Source organism: Taurulus bubalis (genome assembly GCF_910589615.1).
Source record: "Taurulus bubalis genome assembly, chromosome: 19".
NCBI classification, from domain to species: domain Eukaryota; kingdom Metazoa; phylum Chordata; class Actinopteri; order Perciformes; family Cottidae; genus Taurulus; species Taurulus bubalis.
In genome coordinates, this window is record NC_136607.1 from 17125528 (window position 1) to 17141020 (window position 15493).

The 15493-nt window shown below is 39.9% G+C and overlaps 1 protein-coding gene across 1 annotated transcript in view; it reads left to right on the forward strand.

The window, feature by feature from the left end:
- Positions 1-15493, forward strand: part of mast4 (microtubule associated serine/threonine kinase family member 4) — an 85837-nt gene that overhangs the window by 30921 nt on the left and 39423 nt on the right. The window contains exon 4 of the mRNA XM_079235006.1: positions 8021-8052. Coding sequence (XP_079091132.1) covers positions 8021-8052 — 32 coding nt within the window. The remainder of the gene's footprint in view (positions 1-8020; positions 8053-15493) is intronic.

Sequence of the window (15493 nt, forward strand, 5' to 3'; positions counted from 1 at the left end):
TTAATGAGTTCTCTAAATATATTGCTCAGCTAAAGTGTTGTTCAGCTCAGTTCTGAATGTCTGTCGGCATTGTCAGTGGCTTTTTTTCTTCTCTTTTGCTTGTCTGGATTATTTGAGACTCGACTAGAATACAGTGAAGTTATATGAATGTAGAGTGTTGATTTCCAGGTATCTGCATTTCACTTGATGTGCTCTTATAGAATTGACAGATTCATGTGATGACCGATTAGTAATTACTTTTTAAAGGTAAAGTAATTACCTTAATTCCCACCAGAGAAACACAAATGTCTGCAGCGTGTCAGTAGACTTTATTAGTGTGCGTTGTTGCACGTCTTTGTCGATATTTCCGCTCTTCAATGGTTTTTTTCCTAACTTGTTTTTGTCATGCATACTTTCACACAGAGCGTAACTATTTTGTGGCGAATAAAGCAATTTAAAAAAAGCAACAGACGTATTAAAAAACATAAACTATAGTGTAACACAGCTGGATCTGTAGTCTGAACCAAGATGGCAAACTTTATTATTCCTGTCAACCGTGACAAAAGCAGTGCAAGACCAGATCCTGTTCTTCTGTTCTTGCCTTTCACAATAAAAGCCCTAAACATATACAGTTTAACGGTTTACCAAAGGGAACTAAAATTCACTCTGAGCATTTCACTTAAATACGTTTTATTAAGCTTACCTTAGGCTCTACAACAGTTTACATCAGACGGACTGCTCCGGGTCAATGGGATCCTAGTTGGTCCTCTATTTAAACCTTTTATTGAACAAAGCGTTGCAATTGTCACACATTTGCATTTCTGCTGGTATGAATAGTTTTACTTTGAAAGCATTGTTGTGTTGTTTATTCGTCCCAAGTGTCAGGCATTTAGATTGTCAATTTCTTATTTGACAAAAAAAATCATCCTTATACTTATAAGATCAAGTTCAAACGTGTATTTATCACAAGTGTGAAGTTTTTTTTTTTTACTTTTGAGTGTAACGATCACCTCTGTTCTTCACTCTCTTTTGTCTCACAGAAGATAATAATTCCCTTCAGTTAGTTTTTTTTATGGTTGCCTCTAGTCTCACTAAGTTTGTAGTCTGGCTTTGCGGGCTTATAGCCGCCATGTTTCCTCATTATATAAAATTTGTTGGTTTTATATAGATTTTAATGATGCCTTTGGCCTCCATCTTAATTAGGAGCAGCCTGTCAGAAGCTACTGCAGTGCATTGTGAGATTTGCTGTCCAACACTGCCTCCATAGTAAAAAATAAATTTAAAAAAAGGTAGCTGTCCAGGTGCGGTGACACTGTGTGCCTCCGAAGAGCCGTTTGGGTGAAGTGGTGTGAGCCAGCTGGCGAGATGCAGTCCGGCTGACAAACCACGATCATAATAAATCCTGTTCATATTGATATAACTCTAAGCAAAATAATCAAATATTCCCAAGCGTGAGTCATTGAGATGTTGTGCAAATTTGATGACTACACTTTACTTGAAGCACAAGGCGGGAAGGCTCTCATCCGGGAGCGACGAGTGAGTGGGACGACCTTTCGTTAGGCCGAAGGTAAGCAGCCTCTCTGCTGAAGAGTCCTTCAAAACAAAACCGCTTCTTTCAGCTCCGGCAGCACTTCATTGACGCTGCGAAAAGGGTCAGATTAAAAGATAGACGTTCTCCTTGAGGAAGGATAATCGCAAAAGAAAAATGTCCGTCATCACAGGGAAATGAAGGTTGATGGAGTACAATGCCAGATGCTCACAGTAAACGGGGTACACAAGACTGTTGGTAATGGTGTGTTAAAGTGTGTGCAATAGCAGCCTCTGGTGAGGACCCTGGGAGGTGTCTGTCTGTCTGTCTTATTCTCACAATGGGGTTGTCAGAAGGGGAACTGTAAGGAGAGAGTTGTCCTAGTCATGGATGAATCCCAATCTGATACATTAATATTAGTGAAACTCTTTGAAATGTGTCAATAAAAGTAAAATATTGTTCATGCAGGACACAAAATAAGGGGACATTTAACTAGAGACTTTGTTGTATCCATTTCCGTTAGTCCTGTTAATGGTTGTAAAGGCGGTTGTTAATCGTGTTAATTTCTGTTACAAATGTACTTACTTTCTATTATACAACGTGTCAGTGACTACACATTTGTACCTGTCACTGAAGTTTGCCTCTTTCTGATGTCCTTCCAGTACCGTCTGTTCAAACCGGACAGACGTCTTTCGTTTCTTCTCGTCTCTTGTCATCTCCAGCTGTTCATCCCTTCTGTCGCCTGAGTTTGTGCATCACTTCTGTCATTTGCATTTCCTCCTGTGGAACGTCAACAGACGCCAAATGAGTGAAGTGAAGACATCAGTTGGATGCAAATGCCAGTTGCTAATATGCTTTAACATGTAAGCGTATGCATTTGGCATTTTGACAAACAGGACTTCATTAACAAACCGATGGCAATTATCTAACGGCGAGGAAATGTGCACAGATGTTCTGCGATATATCACCAAACAGTTGTATATATGTATTTAAAAACACATTAGTGCAGTGGCTGTGCAGAACAGACTTGGCCTGTGGTGTTGCTGCTTGCAGCTTTCTTGAAAACGCCTTGTAGAAACAGCTTCAGACTTCTGTGGGTCCTCAGCAATGCACCTGCCATGACATACTGTAGTAGTTCTAAGTTCTGGCTACTCACGATTGGAAACACCGGTGAAATACACTCAGGTTTACGGGAGGACCTAAATCACTAAATCCACCCTTGGAAAAACACACCCAAGTTGTGGCGAACTCACGGTCACACCGGTTAAATCCGCTCTGGTTTACGGGAGGACTAAATCCGCCCTTGAAAAACACACCCAAGTTATGGCGAACTTAAATACGCTCTGGTTCCATTCTGCTTCCAGTTGGCACGTGTTGACTCCAGGGAAGTGAAGAAGAGTCCGTTTGAAACGTTGCTATTTCCAGCATCCTGTTGCAAAAGTGAACAACTCTGCTTCAGGGTGCATACTCAATTCTGCAGGGCCCTGAAGCTCCGCCCCTGCTGTCAAAACCGAGCACTGTGCGCTTATTAATTCACAGTTTGTGAAGTTTGTGAATATTGAACGTGTCACTTGTCTGAATTGCACCAAATCTGACAAAAACAACTCCCTTGGGTGCGCAGCAAAGTGTGAAGTAGATCAGATTCTAGATCGGCTATGAAAAAAAGGACATGCACACATACAGAGATTCTTGCTTTATGTTGTGATGACTGAACCAGGCCAGCTGCCAACTGACCTTTCTGATAATAGAAAGAATTTCTATCCTGTAATTGTTGCAGGAAGTTCGACTGATTACAGGCGTGACTATCATCATCCATTTATTTCATCTTTAAGAGTCCATTGTCGTGACACATTAAATGAAGCTCGGTATTAAAAAACGAGCGCTCGTCAAATTAACAGGCCATTAAGCTCTCTGCCAGCCTGGAAATGAATTGTTTCTCTCTTTACAACATTGGATGAGTCAGTGGATTAAGCATTAATGACACTAACATCTTGCTACACGGATAAATGAGAGGATGCCAACAGACTCAATCAGCAAAGCTTTCCGATGCTGGATGTGTGCTTGTTGAATCTCCCCCTGCTGGCTCTGAAATCAATATGTTTCTGTGGGAAATATTGCTTCAGACTGACAGTAGTTTTAGATCCGCTGATGTAGTTGTCTTGGTTAATAGAAGTCAGCTTCCTGCATGTGTGGTTTCTGTGCGATCCAAATTCATTCATCTGCTGTTTGTAAAATGTCCAGTTTGTTTCTTCTAGTCAATGAATGCTCTCTGAGATAATCTCCAATCAGTTTTTGTAAAGCATTCGATATAATTCCAGTACTACACCTGTGTTGGAAGCAGATAACCAGCTTTATTGATCTATTTGACCCTTTTCCTCATCTCTAGACACACTTGAGATCTATGACTTTGAAGCATCTAGATTAGATGAAGCTAAGATTACATTTTAAATTAAGTCCCTAATTAGGATCTTGTGTTTTGTTTTATTTTATTAAGACTTAGTCATGTGTCAAATGTCCGAGTTAGTTTTTAAAAATCATATTTAATCAACGTCATTCTGTTTAAAGTCAAGTATTGGTTAACTCAAATTCCAGGCAATTTTGTCGTATCTTAGCCAAAGGAAACATGACTATTTTAGTCTAGTTTTAGCCAAATATCGCCGCGTTTCCGCCACGTTGTTCTGATTTATTTGTCCATTAAGTAGATCTGCTCAGCGATACTTAATGATCAGTAACTTCTGGTCGTCTGATGTCATACTCGCTGTTGATTTGATGACACGTCTTAAAGGTTTCCCTGCCAGTCAGCAGCAAACCTCCGTAAAATCAAGTGCACGTTTGATCTTGAGATGTAGGGAAAATCCAAAATAAATCAAAGGGAATAATTAATGAACCATTACACGTAGTCTAGTTTTTTACAAGAGCAATACGGCAGCTTTGATGTGGCGCCGTGGAGATGAAGTGTTGTTGCTAGAAGCCAGTAATTGACATTTACCCCGTGGAACAATAAACCATCTCAGGTTCATCGTGTCAGAATTGTTATCTTTCCAGCGCTGAGAAGATTACTGGATAAACAGTGATTAAACATACAAGGTTTACTTTCATCACCGGTTTGTTCTCCTGACGGACAACTTTCCAAGATGAAAGCTTTTCATGCAATTACTTTCAGTTTGTATCGCCTGTTTGACAGCTTTTAAACCTCTTAAGGATCATAACATTTAATGGAAATACTTGTATTTATGTTAAGTATTATGCTGACTTTGAAAAACACACATGGGGGCTATTATTTCAATCTTGGAAGGCATAAAAAGTTGTTTGTTTTGTAATTTTTGCACAGACCTCAAGCCTCGAGGCTTTGCTAGATATCATCAGCAAACTATAACCTTTAGACTCAGGATTTAATTGAAAACAAAACACAAACCTTGCATTTTGTCAACTGTTATTTTGTCCACACTGCATGTATATCCATATGTAAAGAGATAAAAAAAAAAGGCAGGGCAATGAAAAATTCACAAATTGAAAAATTGAAATGCATTTTTCAAAATGTACGCAGAAAGAAAACTATGAGGAAATGACATTGAATTAATTTCTATTAATGAATGAATTTGATATTTTATAACGGTTGAATAATGTTAAAGTAGTCCGCATGTTTGGTTGCTAACATTCCTAGCTCGTTTTGCCTGCAAACGTTTAAGGTTTGTAAATTCAACTCTGGCCAAATGTGTGTTGAGAGAGTTGAAGATAACGATCAATGGGAAGCCGGCGTCAAAACAATGGAGATGAGACCAAAACACCAGCTAGATACTGTGTAACGGCCCTTTTATACCAAAATGGACCGTAACATTAGCTTTTGTAGCGGTAGCTTCAAGCGCTGTACATCTGCAGGTGTGTTTGCATTATTAATTTGTCGTGATCTTGGAGCATGCAAGAGCTGATTCCATAGATAAGTTAAAGCCGTAAACTGCACATCTTTTTAATCGGTGTTCCGCAGGGAGAAACATGTTGGTGTGTGTGTCACACCGGCAAGATCATCACGGAAAATGTCCTGGGAAATGATCTCCAGAAGAGAGTAGGAGCCCTGTTGCATGCATCGCTATCTGTGAATGTGCATGGGAAGGCTTTTTGAGTCCCGTGTGGGAATGGCGGACCCCGCCAGCAGCAATGACGGCTACACGAGGCAATTACGAAAATGTGATTACGTTTTAAAAATGTCAAAGACATGTTATCGAGAATGGATTTAATGAGGTTGAGGATATGAATGGCAGGTACAGCAGTGGGCTTTAATTTGGTTAACTAGAGGTATCATCATTCCTTTCATGTTTTGAGGGAAGCTCGGATTTTCTGTTAATGGTGTTCTGCTTAATCTTTGTGGTGTTGTTTTGCTGGAATGAGTGCATTTATTTGGTTAGACCAGGGCTGTTTTAATCATACTAGAAAACCTAATTTCGTAGAAAAGACCAACCCAAACTTAAGTCAGCAATGTCCAAGCATCAAATGCATAAATAAGCAAGTCATTGCAACACATGTATTCCACTCTATGTGAATATCTTCACATGAACACACGTGTTCAATAAATCACTTTATTATCATCATGTTTTGTTGTTGTTGTTGTAGACTTTCCTCTGTTTTTCGGTGTGCTGTGATTGGTGGACGTCCCACAACTGTAAGTCATTCCCTGCTGGTAATTAGTGTTGTGTGAGCTGCGGTCATGTCTCCCAAGGAAACGCTCTGCCCTTGGTCTCCAGCAGGCAGCAGGGGAAGCCAGACATTAAGCCCTAATTGATAGCAAAGGGAGCGCGGGGCTTAGCACTGTTTCTGCTGACTGGAGACGCCGATACTCGTCTACTCGATGTCCTACACTGGGGGAGACAAAGGACCTCGCCCTTATCGGGTTATTAGACAATGAAAAGTCTGATGATCAAATCAGTGGGATTTGTAGCGGCAACATAAAACTGATTCAAAGCCCGTTGCTTTTTTTTAAGTTTTTTATTTTACAACATGACAATCCAGTCAGGAGCGATTTATAAATAATCAGAGCTGGAGGGATTTGTTTCACACTGCTGATAAATGAATTTAAAATGTCGCGAGGCCAATAAAACAACTCGATTCTTCACAATGTAATTAAACAAACACTTGTGCTCACTCCACGGGGGATGAAGCGGTCTGCAGCGTCGCGCTCGTCTGCTCCACGCCGCTCTGACAAATCAACAGATGCTGCAGCAGCAGTCGAGCCCCGATGTATTTTACTCATTTGCTCCTGACAGCTTTTAGAGAAATATGTTCTTTGGTGTGTCTTTTTAATGAAATTTGTAATTTAGCTTTTCTGTGAAGCTGAGCAACACAGTATTATATGTTTTAGTAAGAACCTTGCGAGAGCACGTAATCCCTCAGGAAATCAATGAGGGCATTGTTGGTGCTTTTTCTTTCAGTAAACCCTGAAAACCCCTGACCTCTGTGTAACTCTGCCTTCTACAGTTGACTTCAGCAGCAGACACAGTATTGTCTTTAATGCAACGAACTAAAATAAGATAAACACGCACACGTCGGGTTTCATTCTTTGGGTTTTTGTCCTTCCTAGTTGCTTTCTTTAAACTTCCAGTCCAGCTCCCTGGGATGAGATGTGACCGTTTCACACCTGCTCTGGGATCTGTTCTTTCCATGGGGGGGAGGGGGGGGGCTCCTTGTGCAGCTGCAGCATCGTGAGCTGTTGGTTATGTTTTAACAGAACATCAATCTCCTCCTTTTATTTTCTCTTGTGTTCGGATGCAGTCTGAGTGTCCTTCATTGATTTGTGTGGTTCCTGGAGCTACGATTATACAATTTACTAGAACAGGCTTGCTGCTGGTCATTTATATACATTAGGAAAAAAACACAGGCATGTGAGTAGGACTGTGCAAAATATACATTATATCAATACTGTCATCTTTGTCATATATTTTGGATATCTTACAATGAGATGTGTTGTCTTTTCCTGGTTTTAAAGGCTGCAATACAGACTGTTCTAGCTGTTCTATTGTTTGCCTTTAAGTACTTAGTCATTATATCCACATTACTGATGATTATTTATTAATAATCTCTTTGGGTAAATGTTTAGTAAAAGCACCAATTATCATCCCTAAAATATCGTCACAATATCTATCTCGAGGTATTTGATCTAAAATATCATGGTATTTGATTTTCTTCACATTTCTCCCGGCCTTGGAGTATATTTGTGTTTCATGATCAGATCTGACATAAACAACCAAATTTATCAGCTTTGTATCATTGATTGATAGATTTTTTTTATTTGGGGTAAAAAACAACAACAACATCATGCTGAGTCAAACCCAGAGGTTAGAATATGATTTCCAATGTGGACCTCAGTGTTTAGACAATACATCATTATATTGCAATGTGTTACACTGCTTCATGCATTAATAACTACGTGACCTTTCAAAATGTTATATGTTTCGTAAAGTAACTTTCTGTATCTGATGTGTGCGTTTTTTGGACTTACAACTCTTTTCTTCTCATTTACAGAAAGAGCTGAGTCTTCCGAGAAGAGGCAGTTTGTAAGTACCCAGATGTGTGTCACACGTAGACATCTGCAGATACTGAAATTAACTGAATTATCTTTGCATAAAGATTTATGTGTAAAAAAAGTTCTAGCTTTTAAACCCATTTAGGCCTGAAGATTACATTTAGTATGATGAGGAGAAAAAAAACAACAACATTGTTCAGTCTGTTTGGGTACAAGCACACACATACATTTTAAGATCGCATGAAAAATAACACGCTAAAAGCGTGTTTCCTATATAAAACATTTGTTTTGCCGCATATGTGTGCATATCTTTGATATTCAACTTGTTGTGAGTTCATAGATACCAACAACGTGATTATGCTCCTGGTAGTTTCTGAGAGAGACATTTTCTTATCTTACTGTATTCATCTTTGGCCACATGGGACTACTGTCGCCCCAGACTGAGCAAAAAGAAAGATCTGAGGATATGTATTATTTCAGTACACACATGCACGGGGCTCCTATCTCTATATATACAGTATGTGTGAATGCATGTTGAACAGAACTATTTTAAGTCCTCCAGCAGGTCAACACATTTGCTTGATGAGTCGTTCTCTGTTAGTTTGCTTCTTTTATACCTCAAAACAAATGTTTCTCTCAGAGAAATCGGCTATATGTTGATGTGAAAAAACATGAATCACAGTATTCCATAGCAGCGCTACATGATATAAACATTAAATATAAAGAAAATGACATAACATAATCAAATATATGCTCATAGTTGTTTTTCCGGGAACACCACTCAAATGAGACGTTCTGATAAAAATGCGGCATCAATGCAGATGGTATTGTGACTCATCTCATGTGTTTCCTGAGACGCTTGCAGGATATTTAGATTCAGATACTACGACTTTGTGTACTCATGATCACGCATGAGTGGGCTCTCCAGTCGAAGGGTGTCAATGAATCACATCTAACGATGCAAATGTTCTTTGCTGTAAAATGATGTATAATACTATTTTGTTTGTACTCTCAAATGGAAACATGCATACTTAGTTTCAGTTTCAAAATGTAGGTTGTATTCCTTGTTTTTACCTCCTGTAGATTGATAATAATAGAAAATGTACATACATGAAGACAATAAGTGAAGAAGGACAAACACTTCTTGGGTGACACTGGAACAGACTGACCAAACTGACCATCTCTGCATTCCCTAATCTCAACATGAAAGTGGAGTACACTCCTTCAGTGACTGAATACCACCTTTCAGGGGTTGGAGTTTGTTATTTTTGGCAGCTGCCTGCAGTATGTTTAGCAAATATATCTCTTTTTTATCATCTCTTATTTCTTTGGAAATACCCCAGAGGGAATAGCAGCGGCTCTCAGGGGAGCTCTAAACCCACTGCGTTGAAATATTTATCTCCAAAATGCACCGAGAACAGGACTTGTGTATGATATTTCTTCAGCATTCACCTCTTTGTTTGGGATATGTTTGGATACAATAGAAGGGATCTGATGAAAAAAGATTCTATTAGTTCTTTCCAATGAAATACATTTGTGAGTTTCTGAGAACCTTTTTCCCACACATTTATTCGAGGGTCCTCTTAAGATGTTTGCTGATACAATGGCTTTGTGTTGGAGCACAAAATTATATAATTTTTTTTCTTCTCCAAATATTGCTTGATAAATAAGATCTACTTTACATTTGAATTAGTTAGTTGCACTCAGATCAAAAAGTGGATGGATTTGCATTTATTCCACCACATTATGGAAAACAGAGGGAAATACATAATTCATGAATATCTGTTTGTATAATGGTCTGTTTTGTTATGAGATAGAGAGGATGTGTAAAATTAATTAAGCAGCCCTCAGGTCGGTTGGTCAAATTTCTAATTATTAATACGGTCGAGCTCAACGCAGAGTTACAACAAGGAACTTTCTATTTGAGTGGATGTTGGTGCTCCCTGTGGACTAAAGGGGTAGTGTTTCTAGGGGACACTAAAAAGTGATGCACACGGCTGGGACATGCAGCACTTGTTGCCGTTTGTGGATTTTTAACTTAATGAAGTCTGCTAGCCGAGATTTCTTAATTCATGTCAACGTGAACGCAGGATTCAAATATTATTGACTGAGCGTTATCCTATTGCTTATTTTATATTATTATAATATCTGAATCATGCGATCACAGTTCATCATCCACGAAACGGCAACAACAAACGCGTCATGCGTTACCAGTAATATATATTTGTATTTACACAATCGTGCCTTTTTTTTAAAATATTTTATTTTATGCTTTGTCTTTATTTCTCTCTCTCTGCGGTTGCCACACTGGCTTGTTGGATTAACTGTATTTCATTGTGTTTTGCCATTTGCTATTGTCAACTTATAAAATTGTGCATGTGCAATTATTGGGGGAAAAAAACACACAAACAAGCGTGTGCCAGCCGTGTGCAACACTTTTTAGTGTCCCCCGGAAAAAACGCTTCCGGCGTGTCGCGAGCATCTTGCAGCGCTTTTTTTTTTACAAATAATGTCCATGTGACATCAAATTGATTAATTATTTTCTGTGTCGTCAAGTGTTTTCTCAATGCTGCGCATGTGTCGGCTCGTCTGTGGCTGATGGGGCAGAGCAGGAAGTCCTCATGTGGAAATGTCCTTGAGCGAGACGCTGAACCCCAAGTTTCTCCCCTGGGTGCTTCACAGCGGCCCACTGCTCCTCAGGGCTTACAACGGCTTAAATGCAGAGTTCAGATCTCATGTACGTGACCATAGAAATTAAATTTATGTTTCAAGAATGTTGAAGATGTTTTTTCATTCGCCTGTTGAGTGTTTTTTGTATTTAGCCCTCAGGGCCACCGTCTATTAAAGATGATGAATCACATCTTTTATAGCCCGGTGAAGGCATAATAGACTTCCTGGTTGTTGATTTTGCTCTGGTTTGACATATTTCATGGTGGAAGGGAAAAGATTTACCTTTTGACACCTTGCTGCTCTCGCTGGCACCTCACCAGAGGGGCCACCCGGTGTAATAGAGGTGAGCAATTACTAACGGGCTGCAGTGAGATCACAAACTGCACCGGTTTATATTTAGAGCGCCGGAGCCTCCAGTGACCTTGGTAACCATAGTAATGGTGTTCCGATACGCCAAATTCACAAGATTAAGTGCTTCAAATTTTTCATAACTGCTGTTAATTTGAACGGCTCGCACTAATTTGTCATGCTGAAAAGGAAGTGAGCATCCGTGTTTTGTAAGATTTGCTTCTCTTGATGGTTTTTGTAGCTTTAATCTGGAACTGCTGTGTCGCTCATGTGCTTGATTTCGATGTGTGAGACGGTGGGGTGGAGTGGGGTCTGGTGGGGGGGAGGGGAGGGTGTGATCATGTGACCACGGGGAAGTTGGTTACTCTACATGTGCAAAAAGAAAAGGGGGGAAAAGAACTGAACTCCTCAAACTCTGCGTCCATGTCAAACACGACTGAACATTTGAAGTCATTGTCTTTCTTTTTGGTATATTAGATTGTGGCTTTACTTCCTGTAGTGATTGACTGAATAAAACACATAGTACCTCTACATTGTGACCGGGGTCGGCGTGACCGGGGTCGGCCTTTTCCACAGACTCGTTGCACCTTGGGGGATTTATTATTTTTAATTTCTTTTCCACAGCCACAAGCAAGAGTTGGGTTGCATCTTTTTAGATTATGTCATCTGTGGAGTTGTTTTCATCAGTCTGGTTGTGTGATGACTAGAACCTATTTATAGGCTGACCTCAATAACTGGAGTCTTTTGCCAGGTCCAATAATATAAATTGGCAACTTAAGGTGCACCCGTATCGAGTTGTTGGTCATTTTTGTGAAATGTCCTAGTTCTTGACTACGGCACAGCGACCTGTTGCACATTTGCCCTTTGAAGAGCCAACGCTGTTGTGCGACTCGACGCCATCAGCTGCTTCCTCTTGCAACAGGATATCAAAGAGGAATTGTTGACTGGAGATTCTGTTACGTCGTCGTTTTACGGTTATATTCAATTCAACAGATGTCGTCAGCTACACTTCATCAAGTGCAGATAAAGTTGTTAGTCAGAGGGTGGACATTTACCTTTTTATATTCATGAGTGTTATTTTATATTCACACACAATATCTCCTTTTTTTTGTATGAAATATATGTTGCTGTTACTGAATTGATCAGCCAATCAACCCAAACTAGGCCTGTCACAATATTTATTATATTGTACAATATCTGGACATTCAACTCTGCCCGTTGCGTTCGTTTACACAAGAATCTCACCAACATTTTAGAAATGATGTCAGAAATAACAGCAGGGTTTTTACTTCCTATTATAAGACCTGGGCATTGCGGGGGCATAATAAATAGTTGTTAATCATTCTGTTTGACGTTTTATTTTATTTATTTAGGATATTTTTTTCTGATATCTGAATATTTTTAGGAATTAAAAGTGAATTGCTCTTTAAAAAGGTATACTTACATCATTATGCCCTTATATTATCAATGCATTAGTGGCATTTAAAATGGTTTTAAGTTATCACAATTATTTGTTGGATAAAATATAGCAACAAAATCACTAATCCTGACGGCCCTCACCCAGACTGCTGTGTGCTGCCTCAACTCTGACTTCTTACCTGAGAATTAAAGTATAACTTGTAGAATCTTCTGATTTTGAGTTTAGACTAAACAAGATAAGTCTTAAGACTAACAAGATATTTGGAATTTCTTTAAAAAAAACAGTGTTCATCATGTTTTATGCATTGAAATCAATCATCGGCTCAGTTCACACATTTTTCAAAGGCTCATTTGCCTCAACAGCAACTCTTTCACCTCAACATTGTTGTTTAAAGATGCATAAACCAATATGGGTCCATTAGCGATGAAATACATGCTCAGTGGGAAAGTGTTGCTTGTAACATAATTATCAGCCGACTCTGCATTTCCTCTCAGCTCCATAGAGCTTTTTCACTTCATTGTTTTGGTTTTTGCAGCACACACTTTCTTGTTCTGGTTCTTGTTGTACTGCCCCCAAGTGGCCACACATGTTTTAATTCAAGTTGAATAAAAGCACTAAGATTGTGTTTCAATAATTCGACATTGTCAGCCACAAATCTGTGATTGTCTGAAGGATTATTCCATCATCGTGGAGGCAGAAAGTAATTCATAATTAATTCATTTTGAAGATGAAAAATCCAAACTGACTACATGGTTTTCATTAGTTGCAATCTTTAAAAATCAACATTAGCGAATCATATCTTTGAACATATTTAGATACCTTTGGAAAAATATAAAAAAATTAGAATATTTTCTTATTTCTCTAAAGAAAAAGACACTGTTTAGGTGTTAACAAAACCAACTTTGGTCCAGACCCAGTAGTTCCAAACTGTTGAAGATAAGAAGTAACTTCACAATGAGCAGATGATGCATTTCTCCAAGCCCCAATTATATAAGTATTATTTATCCTTGTTTTTAAACAGGTGTTTGCAATAGTTGCCTCATCCTCTCCTACAGTGTGTTTTCCTAATGAGAATGTTTAGTTTTGTTCCTAATATGGCGGGTAAAGGGCGCAATCAAACAACATGAATCAAAAAGTTGCAAGACATTGCAGCAGCTTAAGACAGGAGCTGTGGCAGTAATTAAAAGGTGTAAATGTTGATGATGATGCGGCCTGCAAATGAAAAGACAAGTAGGAAGATGGTGGATGGTGATGTGCAAATGAATGAGTGGCTTTCTGTGTAACTGAACATCCGTCAGCAGGCAGTGGCTCAGAGACTGATGTGGGTCTGCTTCTCTCTGCATGGTGGAGGTAGAACTGATTTCAAACATAATTCAAGTGGAACAAAGGCAGCTCTGTGCTGTGAGTCACACGTCATTGTTCACAGCTCCGGTACAGTAGCAGTTATGTATTGTCATGAAGACCTTGGTGAGTCACCTTCCTTCACCAGAAGCTGATGGCGCCGCTCGACGCGATAATTATCACACATCACGCTTCCCTCCTGCACACGTAGGCAGAATTGAACAGCTGTGTGCCTTTTCTGTCCGTGTTTAAAGTAGTCAATGTTGTTTTTGTTTGTTTGTTTATGTTTGTGTCACGTGATGATTTGGGTTGTGAAGAATCGGAGAAGGATGCCTTGTAACCGATGAGACCCAATCAGGAATCCTAACGTGGTCGTTTGCGTCATCGTTTCCAAAAAGTCTCCTTTTTTTTTTTTTTGCCCATGCAAAAAGTCACGAGTTTTAAAATGAAACGGTATTAATGTGGATGCCGCCTCAAGATGAGTGTCAACGGGGGTGTGGAGGGCTCTGTGTGATGAGCACGGTTGATTTCAGGACTCCTGAGTTATCTCCTCTCGTCTCCGATCGTACATCCTGGTACATTCTCCGAACAAGTTGTCTCATTATGGCTTGTGCCCGTGACATGTGTTTCAGAAGGAGGAAGCTGGAGCTGGAGCCTGCCATATACTGAGAGGAAGTCATGGGTCAGAAGTTGTGGTTTCTTGGTTTCTTTGGTTTCCTTTACAAGCTATGATTTAAACACTTTCATTTCCTGCATTCAAATCTAAAAGCCCATGAATAGCAGTCTCCTTATTGAACTCGCAATGCATGATGGAAAATGTCTCGGAGTAAAAAAAAGATGAAAGGCAAAAAAACATCGCTGTGAAACTGCCTGTAAATGGCAGGATATCATACGGGGCAATATTGTGTAGCTGAAGTTTGTAGCCGACCCTTGACCTGCTTTGCTCCAGATGCATCTTCTTCTGCACCAGTTGCTGCCTCTCCTCTCCTAGCTCTGTGGTTCATGCAGTGTTTGATGTCGTCTGCAGCGACCCTTTGCTCCTCAAACATGTGTCAAAGTAATAAAGAATTCATTGGTGTACTGGGTGAGTGAGTGAGAGCAGCAGCCGCAGAGTGTTTGGCAGACTCATTGCAAACACCATAATGAGCCCCCTCCTTTGTCATGCAGTACTTCATCTTTGGACAGTCATGATTCATCGACATGAGTCATTGATTCATTTTTGACCTCTCACAATGTTGTTGGAGCTTCTGCAACAACACATGTGGATGAAATGCCTCATGTTTTTTTTCTTTTTTCTAACGATACGCAGCAGCTTTTGAATCCCCGCAGGGGCGAGGACACTCTGCTGCGTCATCGTGCTTCATGACTCTGGCTTTCAGTCTCTGACTCCACAATCGCAGCACACGACACTCTCTAAGTCGAGCACGCTCGGTTCCTCGCTCCCTCTTGCCTGTCAAAAAAAAAAAAAAAAATGCCACTGCAGGATGCATGTTTTAGTTCTTCTCATCCGTATGATTTTCTTGTATAACAAGGACCTGGAGCCAGGTGTGGTGCATTATGTTTTTCTTTCGAAGATGACATCATCCCCGTGCTCAGGGCGACGTAGCATCGTGCGGCGCGTGCCCCGTGTTTAGCATCCTGTCAAGGTGACTGCGGGTTAAGAGGGGGGAAGACAACATGTAGATTTTATTTA